This window comes from Thalia democratica, chromosome 5 (assembly GCF_965202585.1).
Source record: "Thalia democratica chromosome 5, ktThaDemo2.hap1.1, whole genome shotgun sequence".
In the NCBI taxonomy this organism is placed as follows: domain Eukaryota; kingdom Metazoa; phylum Chordata; class Thaliacea; order Salpida; family Salpidae; genus Thalia; species Thalia democratica.
Window position 1 is genome coordinate 53691564 of NC_139169.1, and position 13609 is coordinate 53705172.

The following is a 13609-nucleotide window of genomic DNA, read 5'->3' on the forward strand; positions in this document are numbered from 1 at the left end:
TGCAATTTTGTCTTCGTGCAATTTAAACCTGTTCCCATATTTTGCAGTTTTACTTTTAATTACAAAGCTAATAAAGTTATACTACATTTTTTACTTGTTTATCTGCAAAAAGACCTTTTATGTTACGTAAATATTAAAAACTAAGTTATATTTCAGCAGATTACCATATATCCTATACCATTTTACTTTCTTTTAAATATATGTTATTTTTATCCTGCTTTATATTTAAAAAAAACTGACCATTCCTTTTTAACTAGTCGACCACGACATATATATAGTTTAATTTTGACATTTTCTTTAAATTGGCACTTAACGTAAAATATTTTGTGTTGTTTTATCTTTTACAAATGTTTGATAATATTTATGCTAAACCAATAAACCTTTGTAGTTACATATCAAATTTTTTAATCAAATAAACTAATAAAAAGGTTATCTTGTTTACAAGTTCTATTCTTAAATAGCTATTTACTTTTTTTACCGAACTCCGTTGAAGTTTGTTAACCCGTTAAAACACAGAAACATGTGTTAGTATAATAAATAAAGAATGTTGTTTAATTTGCTATAATTATATATTCCAGTGAACTTATTTCTCTAGGATCTTTTGCTAACAAATGCTTAATTTGCAATATTTTTTAACAGTTATCAACTTTTTGTTAATAATTTGAGGTTGTTTTAATTCTTGTTTTTAAACTTATTATTATTATTATTGAAGTTTATTGTCAAAGGATTTGTTGTTATAACTTGTTTTTGTTTTTTAATTTATTAAACAGTTAATACCTACTAATACTATCTTAAAGTATAAAAGTAGTAAATGTTTTTGTTTTAATTTTTGTTTTTTACTTAAAGTTTAATTTGTTTTCAAGTGTCAACTCAGCGGAAATATTCGAAACATCTTGAAATTAAAAGTTTGTTTGTTAAAGGTTTTTAAGTGCCAGTTTTAAACAAATAATCTGTTTTGCTTTATAAACAAGTTTTAGCTCATTTTAGTAAATGAATACTAACAATATTTTCAAAACTAAATAAAATGAATATTTTCTCATTTTTAAAATGAGGTCGTTACGTGAAACACTATTTATTAAACTGTTTAAAAAAGATAGTTTCAATTAGTATTTGACTAAAAAGCATTACTAATAGTTCTATATTAATTTTATACATACTAACTTATATTATAATAGAAAAATGCTTTAACATTTTAGTAGACACGTACATTACTAAAATAAAAGTTTTATTAATAGGTACTATAAAAATGTTCTACTCCTTAGCAAAAAATAGTGCTACCCCAACTTAAAAAGCTAAAACACGCACCTGATGTATACTTCAATACAATGCAGAAAAATATTTTAAATTTTCAAATCCATAACATTAAATTTTAATCAGGTTAAAAATTATAAAAAATTAATTCCTATGACTGGTCTTTTTAATAGTAAGATCAAAATACTTAAACTCGCTTGACTTGAGTAGTTAAATTTAAAGTTTAAAGAAATCTTAGAAAAAGAAAATCGTTTAACTTTACTAAACCATTTTTACGACAATTGTTTTTTACGTGAGCGGTATGTTTACTGATAAGTAGTTGGAACAGATAGCAAAAATTTTGATTAAAAGACTATACCATTAAAATTTATAAAAATTTTAATAAATTACGCGGCTCTATGTTATTGTTGTTTGGTACAAACCTAAAAAATGCTATGGTAAAACTTGAAGTTTTTCAAATGTAAAGAATAAACGTAAAGAGTAACGTGTTTATAGAATTAGACTTTAACTTTGTAACAATGTATTAGGTTAGTTAAATGTAAGCCGATTTTACGATTTATGCTTTAAAGCTTAAACTTAAAGTTTATATATATAGATAAATACGGTTAATTTTATTTTATTCACACATGATTTGTACGAAGTTTTAACATAAAACTAAATTGCAATAAAATTTTAAAATCGGTATAGCTACTGTAAAAAAAAAACTAGTAAATAAGATCCTACACAAAAGTACAAGTAAAAAAGTAAAAGCAGAGTTTATACTAATAATTTTAAAGCTTTTTTTCATGCATAACACAAATTTATACCTAGGTGTATTTTTTATTTGTTCGGTAGTTTCTTTTAATGTTCAATAAGTTTAGTTTGTTGGACTAAAAAAAAAATTAAATAGCTTTGAAGTATTTGTTACTGGTTTAGTTCTCTCACATCTTCAGTTTCGCTTATGACTTTACCGTCTTTGGTTTCGATTGTAGTTACCACCAACTTTTTCTTAGTAATAGTTTCTAGCTCGTCAATGTCGTTTGAAGTCATTTGTCGCATTCTCTATAACGTTACTAAAGTTAGTTTTTTATTGTTAATTTTTTAATTATCCATATATAGATAATTTTCAAAGCATGTTTGGCAAATAGCTTTCTTTTATTAAAGGTTTTATATATTAACATATTAATATTAACATATATAAACTTTTAAGTTCTACGAAAAATGATTACTAATCTATTTGTACAAACTGCATAAAAATTAAAAACCAACCATGTTGCTAGGTCCCGCTTCCTCAATATTTCCTTGCGTGTATTTGAATGTTGCCGCTTTAATTTTTTCTACACTCTCTGTTAATCTGTACAAAAGTGTAACTAGTACTATTAAAACTAAAAAAAAGACTTTAAAAACACATATAGTTTTAAAATAAAACACAAATTAAATCCTGAGAGGACAATAAAATTTAAGAACTATTTAAGTTAGTACAACTAACTAATTAATTTAACATTTAAACAGTTTTAAACAATAAACACTTCGTATTTTGGTAACTTTGAAATTCAAATTTTGGTATTTCCTTAAACTACATGTTTGTGAATTCTAAAAATACTAGAGCACAACCAAGTTAAAAAAAAAAAGATTTTTAGTGCAACATACTGGTAATATCAAACTATAATCATATAAATTGCATTTATATAAACTTAAATGTAATTCAAATAAGAAATTATTTTAGTTCTTCTGATCTCCTTCAGACAAATATCTTTTTTTCTATGTTAGATGTCAGGACATTCCAAAGTTTGTTTTAAATGAGATTCTAAAATATATATTTTTTTAGATGTTACGCTGTTTAAGAAATGTAGTTATAAAACATTTAAAAAAACCCGTGGACAGTATATCATTGAATTAAAACGTCTGTGAAAAGTTATCTATTTAAAATCTAAAGTTTTATCATAAGCAATTTCTTTTTAAGTGTAATAACTTCTGTTAATTAATAAAGTACCAAAAATACAAAAAACATCAAAAATAAAGTCAAAAGAACTTTATATAAAACTAACCTAACAAAAGTGTTTTTTGCTTTTAACACATTTTCTGAGCACAGTAAAAATCTACTCAAACTAATATGCACAGTGGTACACTTTAGAAAAAACTAAGTCAAACTAAATTTTTTTCATATATAATGTTAGAAATAAAAAAGTTCAACAATTCGCTTTCAATTCAAATATAACACAAAGTTCATTTACAGACTTTTACAGACCGGTATAGGTTATAACTAATTTTGTTAGAACATACTTATATTAAAATGATATTTAAATATATTTTATATTATAATTATTAAAAACATGAAAAAACCTGCTTTCTTCACCTTCTAGAAGTTTCCTATACATAGATATTTCCATGTCTAAAGCAACTTTTACGCCCATTAAATCTTGATACTGTCTCAAATGATCGGCCATTTTTCTCTTCAGGTCGTCGCACTCATTCTTTATTTAAAAAAAATGAAAATTTGTACTACTTATTACAGTATTACAGCATTATAAGTTTATAGTTAATGCGAATATAACTTTTTATTTTTACATAAATTAAAGCTGTTAGACTGTTGATTAATTGTTATATGTTGACAATTTATATACCATTTTGTGTTCTTTTTAATGTTAGCTTTGAAAAGTATAAATCTATCTTATATGAAACAATAATTGTTTTCATTTTAACGATCAAGACCTTTCTTAATTGCGCATGTAGCTATTTTTCAGCTTCAGCTATGTTAAAAACGTTTGATAGACAAAACGAAGATTCAAAGAAAAAGCCAGGTTAAAAATATAGTAGGAATTTTAAAGCTTGTAAATCGTTAGGGGAGAGGTTTATAAAAAAAAGATAGTTAGGTAGAGCTTCTAAATAAAGGTGTAATTATGGTGACAAAAAATGTTGCTTTTAAAAAGTTTACCACTGTTTTTTATGATAGAAAGCTTTTAAACCTAACACGCAATAATAAAATAATAGTACATATTTCAAATACAAGTTGTAACAACTATTTTTTCTTAAACTGTATTTAAAAGAAAACATAAGATAACGTTAAAAGTGCTAATATATTGAACATATATAAGTAATAATTTAATAAGTAGTATTTATATCTTTAATATACATAAGTTTAGTGCTGCAAAATTAAAACCTATTACCAGTTATTAGGCTTCAAATATTTTAACATGTTGGTACGTAAAAGAACAATATTATAATAAAACAAAAATTGCTTGATTTCTAAACTTAGAACGTTATAATTATACAATTAAAACCCTAAAAAGTTTATACATTATTTTTTTTATTAAATATACTTTAATAGTTTTAAAACCTTCATTCTGTTCTGCAAATTAATATAAATTTTCACTTTAGGATTTTTATAAAATTTATGAGCTTTAAACCAAAATTTTAGTTAGTATGTTTATTTTTAAATAAAAACCTTAATAAACAAAAATAAAAAAAAATAAATTAGTACCTGCATTGAGAGAATGGTTTCTTGATAGTCGGAAACGTCTCTGTTATACCTTTCCTCTAATTCTCCTATACTTCTTCTTAAAGCTTCATTTGTTCCTCTGAGAGCTTCCATTTCAAATGTCAGCGACTGCATTTCTTTTCTTACCTAAAACAGTTATAAAGTACAAACTAAAGTATTATTTAAATTCTAAAACATACTCTTGCAAGACAACTTGAATATCTTTTTAATACTTTACTTTACAAAATTAAACAATGAATATAAATTTATTTAATGTTAACTAAAACAAAAATAAAACACTTATAGTTTTTAACTAAAAGCATTAAAATTTTAGTTTTTAAACTTTTGTTTATACCAATAAAAGTAGTAAAATCAATAACTTAGTTGCAAATTACTCTAGTTTTTATAAAGTTTAGTTACCATCTCTAGTTTTCAAGTACTTGAATAACATTATCTTACAAATGTTCATAAAAATAAGATAGTAATTGAGAATTAGATCTATTTAATATAGTTTTTAAGCTCATAGTTTAGTCGAACATTTTATTTAATGAAGTTTGTGTACTTTTAAAAACAACTAAACAACGTGTAATGAGTTTTTGACTCTGAATGCTGTTATAACTTAATAATTCCTAGTGAACATTCTACCTAAAAAAAATTTTAGTTGTGTTTTTAAAAGTTTATTATAAAAGTTTAACAAGTCATTAGAAATTAAAAAAAAAAAGGATTGAAAATTACCTTTAAAAAAATGAGTTTAATAACTTAGTTTTTAATGTCAATTTGATAGAAATTAACAAATACTGCTTAGTTATCATATCATCTTTTAAAGTTTAATACAAAACAAACCTTTTAACTTTAATGAATGATATATTTATAAAAAATTAAAACGAAAACTAAAAAGTTTTGTGTAAGTCAAACAAATATGATTTTACGAATGTCACTGCATTTTAATTACTTATCTAATGAGTAGTATTATGAAAAATATTTTATAGAGTTCCATAAAAATATAACTCATCACTCTAACAACATTTTATAAATAGCAGTAAAAAAAATATAATGATTAGTTATGTTTTAATGAGGTTTTAAAATAAAAGCATTTACTTCGTTCACTTCTTGTCTTGCTCCTCTTAAAGCCTCATCATTTTTTATTGCTGCATCTTGTAAACCAGATACCTAGTATTTTTTATTTGTTTGTTTTAATATAGTGTTAGAAATGATAGAAAATAAATTATCGTTATATAAATTAAATATCAATAGAAATAAAACTTAGTGCTACTTGAAGTTTGTACATAAAAAGTACACACTAGCATGCATATAACCAAGTTTGTTATTAGCACAAACTTTGTTTTGTGAGGGCTTACAAAATATTATATGTTCACCTGTATGGACACACAATGCTTAATTAGTTTTATAAAATATTTATAGTAACACTTTTTATTCAACTGTGTTCTTTTAGTTACCCACAAATTTTTTACAGTGCACAACCTTTTAGAATACTATTAACCGTGCTATTAACTGTTTTTACAAGCAAAACTGTAAAATAAATATGGTATTAATGTGTTTAGGTTGTTAACTACTAATTACTAGTTGCATAGCAGCTACATTTTGTTTTACACAAAATATGACAAAAACCTTTTCTTGAAACATTTTTTCTGTATTAGCATGGTTTCTTCTGTTCATGTTTTCGTACTGTTGTCTCATCTCTTCAAGCAGTGCTTCTAAATCAGGACCAGGAGCCGTATCAATTCTTATTTCAGTGTTGCGAAGTCTATTGTGAAGTTCCGTAACTTCCTGTTATATAAGTTATTGACATAATCAAGCGTAAAAACTATATACATAATTTAAAACAAAATGTTTTTGGTCGAGTTTGGTTTCTATGCAACGGTAGTTGTATAAACAAACTTCGTTGTGAACTCTGTTCAAAAACTCAATTTCTTCCTGAAGGGCGCGTATTCTCGACTCAAGGTCCATTCTTGATAGAGCTGCATCGTCGCAATCTTTTCTAGCATTGTTTAAGTCTTCTTCAATTTCTCTGCGTGTCACTATTTCCTCCTCCAATCTATTTGTTTGTTTAATGAGCTTTAAGTAGAGTATACTTAATATTCTTTAAACTATTTTAAAACTTAAAGTAAATCATTTGGTAAACCGTACAAATTGATTTTTTGATTTCTAAACAAAAACAATAGATCTAAGAAAACTATTGCATACAAAATAGTTCTAAAGCAATTTTTTGAAAAAAAAGGTTTTTAAAAAGACAAAGAGACCTTTTTTAAACTACGTAAACTGTTTAACTTTAAACAAGTTATTTAAAAAAAGAATATGGCTCTAATTATAGATATGAACTTGATGGTACAATTTTAAACTGATATATTTTAACTTGATATAGTAGTAATAAAAGTAATAACTTAATCTATTAAATTTAACAGTAAAATATTCAGGTATTCTAGCTCATACTTGTAAAAAAAACTTTACTACACCTTTATATACTTATGAGATACAAAGCTTATTCTTTCGAAATTTTTTAAAATATCACAATTACATAAAACTTTTACTTAAAAAATACGTTTAAATTGATTTTTTTTAATTAAACTTGTCAAAATTCTAAGCAAAATTTAGAATCTATTAGTTAAAACTATTGTTTTAAGAGAGTACAACAATTTTTGACCTTATTTTTTGATAAGACCCTGGTTTTATTCTATTGAAATTTGTCTGTTAGTCGTAACCAAAGAAAACTTATTTTGGCTTATTTACAAACATATATAATTTTTTACTACAAATCTACTATTTGTTGGCATAATTAGTGATCTCAGAATGTCTTTTTGCCGTGAAACGTAAAGTACATTGTCAACTAGCAAGGCAGATGACACGATCGTAAGGTAAAAAAAAAAGCATTAGCGAAAGTAATCAGAACAAAAGCCTGGGTTTTCATAAGCTGTGACACAAGCTTAAACTTGAACTGATTTAGTCAAAACGTGTAATAAAGAAGTATTGGGCTTGTCTCAAGGTACATAAAAGTACAGATTTTCACTAAAACCTTTGTTTTGTAAAATGTTTAATGTATAGAACTAAATTAGATCTTCAAAAAATGTTTTATAAAAGTTTACATTTTATAACAAGTTTTTATAAATTTATAAAAGATTAAACTTTAAAATTTTGTCTTAAAATAACCAGTTTAAGCGTTTATAAAAAAACTGGTTAAGATAAAATACCTTTTGAAGCCATGCATAATGCATATTTTAAATAACGTTGTTTTAATAGTTTTGTTTTTTGAAACAAAGATTAGCTTACTTTTTAGTCAACAGTTTATTAAAATTTGTGGTTAATAATTTTTAGAGGAAATGCTGAATTTTATAGTAAATGTTACTTGTCTTACAAGTAAGTTGAAATGAATTAGTATAAACAACTTTGGAAGAGTTCATTAGTTTTTTTTTTCAATTTGTGTTCATAAAACATATTTTTTGTAATTCTACAGATAATTAAAAATTTTGAAAATTTATGTAAAAAATAATTTTAGTTTGATAAATAAGGTATTAGACACTTGTTGTGTAACTGTGAAATATGTTTAAGTATATTTTCTGATTCATATTAAAAGATTACCTACAACTATACAAAATCTACGTGACTTATACAGTACAAACAGCCTAATCGTAGGCAATAAACTAGTAGAAAATATAAACAAATTACTTGCTATTCAGCTTTTCAATTTCCTGATAGGCGTTATCTAATTGAAGTCTTAGGTTAGCTTTTTCATGTTGCAATGATTCAATCTGTGACCTAAGTCTGGCAAGTTCATCTTCATACATTGCTCCAATGCGTTCTGGATTGATTGCTTGTAGCTGTTCCAGTTTAACTTCTAATACTTTATTGGCTTGTTCCAACGCCCTTACCTGTTATAGTTTAAAGATTGACAGATGTACAATAGTAGATAATTTTAAAATGAGCTTTAAATTTAGTATAAAGCACTTTAAAAGTACCTAAAAATTAGAAGTTACCAATTAAAAAGTAAACTAAAGTTATTTACGAGAGTTTTTTAAGCGATAGAGCATTGAAAATAAAAGTAAACAATATTAGCTTTAATCGGAGTATTTCGGAGCTATACTAAGTGTTTTACTAGTACTTTTTATAATTTTTTTTTAATTCCCTTAAGAGTTTAAACGAAAATGTAGAAAGAGAATTTAAAATTTGTTGTCTTTTTCAATTTTAAATTTTGAAATTATTTAATCATCAAAGTACTGTGCGCTGAAAGTAATTGAATAAAAACTTAATGAACACAAATTTTATATGTCAAAGGAAGTATCTTAAACGACTTTGAAGCGCTAATTTTTTTTTAAAGAGCTTTTTAATTATATTTAGGTTAAAAAAGTCTTGCTTTTAGTTTTTGGTAACTTAGAATTTTTGATAAAAAACTGAAGTTTTTCAAATTTGTTTTTGAAGTTATCAATCTCAGGTAAAAGTAAGATAACAAAAAAAAATCATTAAATAAACTTTTAGTTTTTGTTATACAATTTTAAAAGAGCCAATTATAATTAGTAAAAAAAACTTAACCAATAAAAAGGAACTTAATAAAATTAAGGTAGTAAGTTTTGTATTGTTATCGTTATAAATTATCGTACTTACTCTGTAAAATGTATACAACAATTGTTTTCTTTAGTAGATTTTTTATTTGCAAACTGCATTTATAAGTATCTCTAAATGTTTGATAAATTTAATACACGCAAAATTTTCAAAGGCAGTTATTTTTTGTTTTCTAATGCTTAGTTTAAAGTTCATCAATTTTATTGTAAACATTTTGGTTAGTTTTACCTATTTTTAAATATACCTAGAACTTTTTTTTGACTTTTCAACCTCACCGTTCTAAAGGTAGTAATTATTAAAACCTGAAAAATTATCTATTTTATCAAGGTTTTGAAATACAGAGAACCACATGACAAGTATGCAAAGATAGTTTAGTTTTTAAGTAAACTCAGTTGGAACAAAACTGTTGAAAAATTTCAAACAAAACAGTTTAAAATTTTAAAACTTTTTTTTTTTTTATTTATTTATTTATTAATTAAAAATTTAAAACTAAGTATTTATAAACTTTAAACAAATTTCAAGTAAATATAAGAAGTGTATATGTATAGAAAATAAATGAATGATGTTTTACAATTAAATATAATGTAATAGAAAATTTAAAATACTTAAAGTTTCGTCGTTATAAGATAATAAATAAAACAATAATAGATATAAGGTTTTTCTTATTTTTAAATAAAACAAACAAAAACAATATTTCAACATACTTTTTGTATGAAACCGGCTAGTCTTGTATTCAGAGTTTGCATTTCTGTTTTTTCATTCATTCGTTGTTGCTGAAAGTCTACTCCCATCTGACCAGCCATCTGATTTATTTCGGACATCGAGACTGAAGCACCAACTGGTACATGCCTCTCCCGTGTCACTCTTTCCTCGAAAGCAGGAGCTCCTCCATATTGGGTAGTGCTATAATGTGACGAAGTACTTGGACCTCCATTAACTTCCGAGCTAAGTATTTTATAAATTAATCTCTGGAAACATTAGAACAATCAAAATTTAAAGTAGTTGATTATCTTTCAGATAAGATATTTTGTTAATTGTTATTTTCAAGCACTTGATTGACAATTAAATTTTTTTTTCATATCTTTTCTGTCAATAAAATTTTTGCACAGATCCCAAGATTTGTCAGAATACAAGCATAACGTTACCTTATAATTGATGTTTTAATGTGGAACATATTTCTAAACAATTTGTCTTTTGTATTAAATACGTACGTTCATTGTTCAATGTACATATAATAAATTTTTGTAAGATTAATTTATATACTAGTAAATAGTTTTTTCTTGTGATTTTTCCTAAAAAACACTACTTTTTAACTTTTTGAAATAAAAACATAAAACCTGAGCATAGGGCATAAGTTTATAAGTTATTTTTAAGTTATGCTATACATTTACACTTTTTTTTATAAATTGATCGGAATTAAATTACAAATAGCCGTTTTAATTACCTTTTTAGTATCACATTAAAAGTAATAGTATTAAAAATAACAAGATCAATTAGTTGGTTTAAATTTTAAAGCATTTTCAAACAATCTTCTTAGAAAAAATTTCAGCAATTATTATTTATCAGCAATACAACTAAATTCTTTCACTAAAAAACATTTAGATATAAAAGTTTGAATTTGAAGTATACTGATATATGAACAGTTTAGATTAGTATATTTGAACGAGGTAAATACTAAGCTAGAACGAAAATGTTTTATTGTTTTTAAAAAATGTTTTTAAATAGAAACAAAAAAAAAATTCAAATAAAATATCAGTTTTTAATTAAGTAGCAAAACATCGAATAATATAAGTTTCACAAAGTAATCAAAGCTCTTATAATTAACTGATATTTAAAAACTAACAATCAATTTTTTTTCAAACCAATTATTTTTTTTACTATAAACAATTTGACCACGTACAAACTATATAAACTTTGCTCATTGAAAGTATAATAAAATGTTTCTAACCGGTAAGTGGTTCTCGTGAAGCTTCCACTTGTTCCAGCACCTAAGTTTGTCAAATTGGGAAGAGGCATCGGACCCGGTGGAGGAGTTCCAAAGTTTCTTTTGTAACTCGAACTACGTTGCTGAAACGTTTTCTTGCTCACTTGTTTTGACATTATATATCTATATAATGTTTTCAATGCCTACTAAACTACCTAAAAAACTGAAGTAGTTTGGTGACTTAATTGTTATTTCTTAATGAGCCATTTAAAGTTTGAATGCTACAATTATTATTCATTTTTATAATAAGTTTAAGACTCTTTATTGTTTTAATGATTAATTTGAAAAATTTGTCTTGTTAGAATTTAATGTCTACAAAATCAAAATAGTTCAATAAAGTATTTACAAACAAAAGTTAAACAACTATTATTATTTAACATAAAGCTTAAAAGGTACTTTGGTTCAAATCAAAACTTTTTTAACTTTTCAAACAATATGAAACAATCATTTAGTTTTCTATGTCAACATTATTATAGTTAAACAATTTTTGTTTCTTGAAAACTAGATTATTTTTCAAGTAATTAATTTATCATTATTAAATACTAAAAATATCAATATTTTAAGTGTTAAAAAATAATGCTTTGTACCGATACTTAATTTTATATTTTCAAAGTTTTAAAGTTTTGATTTTAAAATGCATACTATTTTGAAATTTTTAAATTCAAATGCACAATATTTAAAAATAAGTATTTTGTTTAAATTGCATTTATTACTAAGTTTTCCAGTTTGTTACACACGTTTAACGATTTAAAAAAAGTAAACACAAAATTTTGCGCAATTTTTAAATCAACTGATAGTTTCTTAATTTTTTTTTTATTATGACGTTTATCTTATAGTCATTTTAATAATGAAGAAAAGACGTGAAGTAAACAACTGTATAGTAAAAAACAAAGAACAAATTTCATTTGAGAAAATAAAAAAAATTATCTAAGAATAAAAATGTATTTAATTTTTACATATAGTATAACAAAAAACTGTTTTATTACCTTATTTATTTGTTTATAAACTTAACGCTAAAACACAGCAATACAAGTCTACTGTTTTATTTACTAATCTTCTCATTTAAGAACAGCAGTTGCTTTACTAATGATGTCATATAAAGAGGCTATTTGTTGATGATGACGTTAAATGTGACGCAATGCAGTTACGAATCTAATATAGCCGCCTAGACGCTGGTTTTGTAACCAGGAACTTTTTGATTAGTATTAAGTATAAACAACGTTTTAAGAACATGCTAAATTAACTGCAAGAAAAACAATGAAGTCACTTTTTATCTTTTTTAGGATTACATAAACATGTTTGATATCCAAAAATATCTGTAGAAGTTTAAGCATTGATAAAAAGATTAGGTAACATAACTTTTTTATAAGTTATGTTGCAAAACGGTAAAAAAATAAAACAAAAACTTTCGGCTATGTAAAAAAGTGGCAAAATTATGAAAGAACATACGAAATACTATACAAATGTATTTAACTAAACTAACTATAACTAACATAACTAATTTATTTATTTAAATTGTATAAACATATAAATAAATAAAATTTAATTATTCAAAAACTTAAATTAAGCGTATGTAAACAAAGATCCGAGCGAAACAGGCTCACTGGAATATATAATAATAACAAATTAAACAGTAACACATGTTTACGGAGCTATGAAAATCAAGAGTAGTTTCTATAGGGTTTAATCTGATAAAATATTCGTTGTTTTCATACTTTTAAATTTAAAATAAAACTCTGTATCTCATCCTACATCGTTTAATGAAGATTAGGTTTATTTATCGTCTGTTGTAAAAAAAATAAAGAAAACTAAATACATTTGGTATTCACTGAAATGAATGACTAGTAGTTTCTTTTTATTAAATATGTGTTCAGTAAATATTAAATCGTAAAAAGTAATAATTAAACTAATATTGTTAGAGTTCTAAAAAAAAGTAGGATCAGTTTTCTTCATGTAATTAAAACGGAAACTACATCTTTAAAAACCGGAATTACAGATAAACAAAAAAGATTCTGTCAAATATTTGGAAAATTTTAAGTATTTTAGTTTTTTGTATATTAAATTTAGAAATTAAGAACCAAAGTAGTAGGTTTTAGGTTAATAGAATAGTGACAATTTTAAATTGAATTGTCATATACTTAAGTAAATTGTCAGTAAACTTCAAAGTTAAGAATCAATGATACAATAAATTTTTGATGTATAGAATTGTGACAGTTTTAAATGATTTTACAGTACATATTTAATTAAGTTTTAAAATAACAACTTTTAAATTATATTATTTTCAATTTTTTTTTAGTAAAATTTTTGCTCAGATAACTAACTAAATTGTTCTTTTTTAAATTAAA

General features: G+C 24.1%; 1 protein-coding gene across 1 annotated transcript; it reads right to left on the reverse strand.

Annotated features, from left to right (window-relative positions):
- Window positions 1-1853: 1853 nt before the first annotated feature.
- LOC145837031 (glial fibrillary acidic protein-like) lies at window positions 1854-11446 on the reverse strand. The gene is made up of 10 exons (XM_082944798.1): window positions 11229-11446; window positions 9985-10225; window positions 8390-8592; window positions 6608-6764; window positions 6338-6496; window positions 5807-5878; window positions 4712-4855; window positions 3574-3704; window positions 2500-2584; window positions 1854-2292 (listed from the first exon to the last, which is right to left on the reverse strand). The coding sequence occupies exons 1-10, from the start codon at window positions 11378-11380 to the stop codon at window positions 2155-2157; spliced, it is 1482 nt and encodes a 493-aa protein (XP_082800924.1). The 5' UTR covers window positions 11381-11446; the 3' UTR covers window positions 1854-2154.
- Window positions 11447-13609: the final 2163 nt, after the last annotated feature.

Excerpts from the sequence above, each read along its gene's own strand:
- LOC145837031 (XM_082944798.1), bottom strand. The coding sequence starts at position 11,380 with ATGTCAAAACAAGTGAGCAAGAAAACGTTTCAGCAACGTAGTTCGAGT. Across the intron at positions 2,585-3,573 it reads CTAGAAGGTGAAGAAAGCAG|ATTAACAGAGAGTGTAGAAA; the intron begins GTTTTTTCATGT and ends ACTTTTGTACAG. Across the intron at positions 2,293-2,499 it reads AAGCGGGACCTAGCAACATG|AGAATGCGACAAATGACTTC; the intron begins GTTGGTTTTTAA and ends GTAACGTTATAG.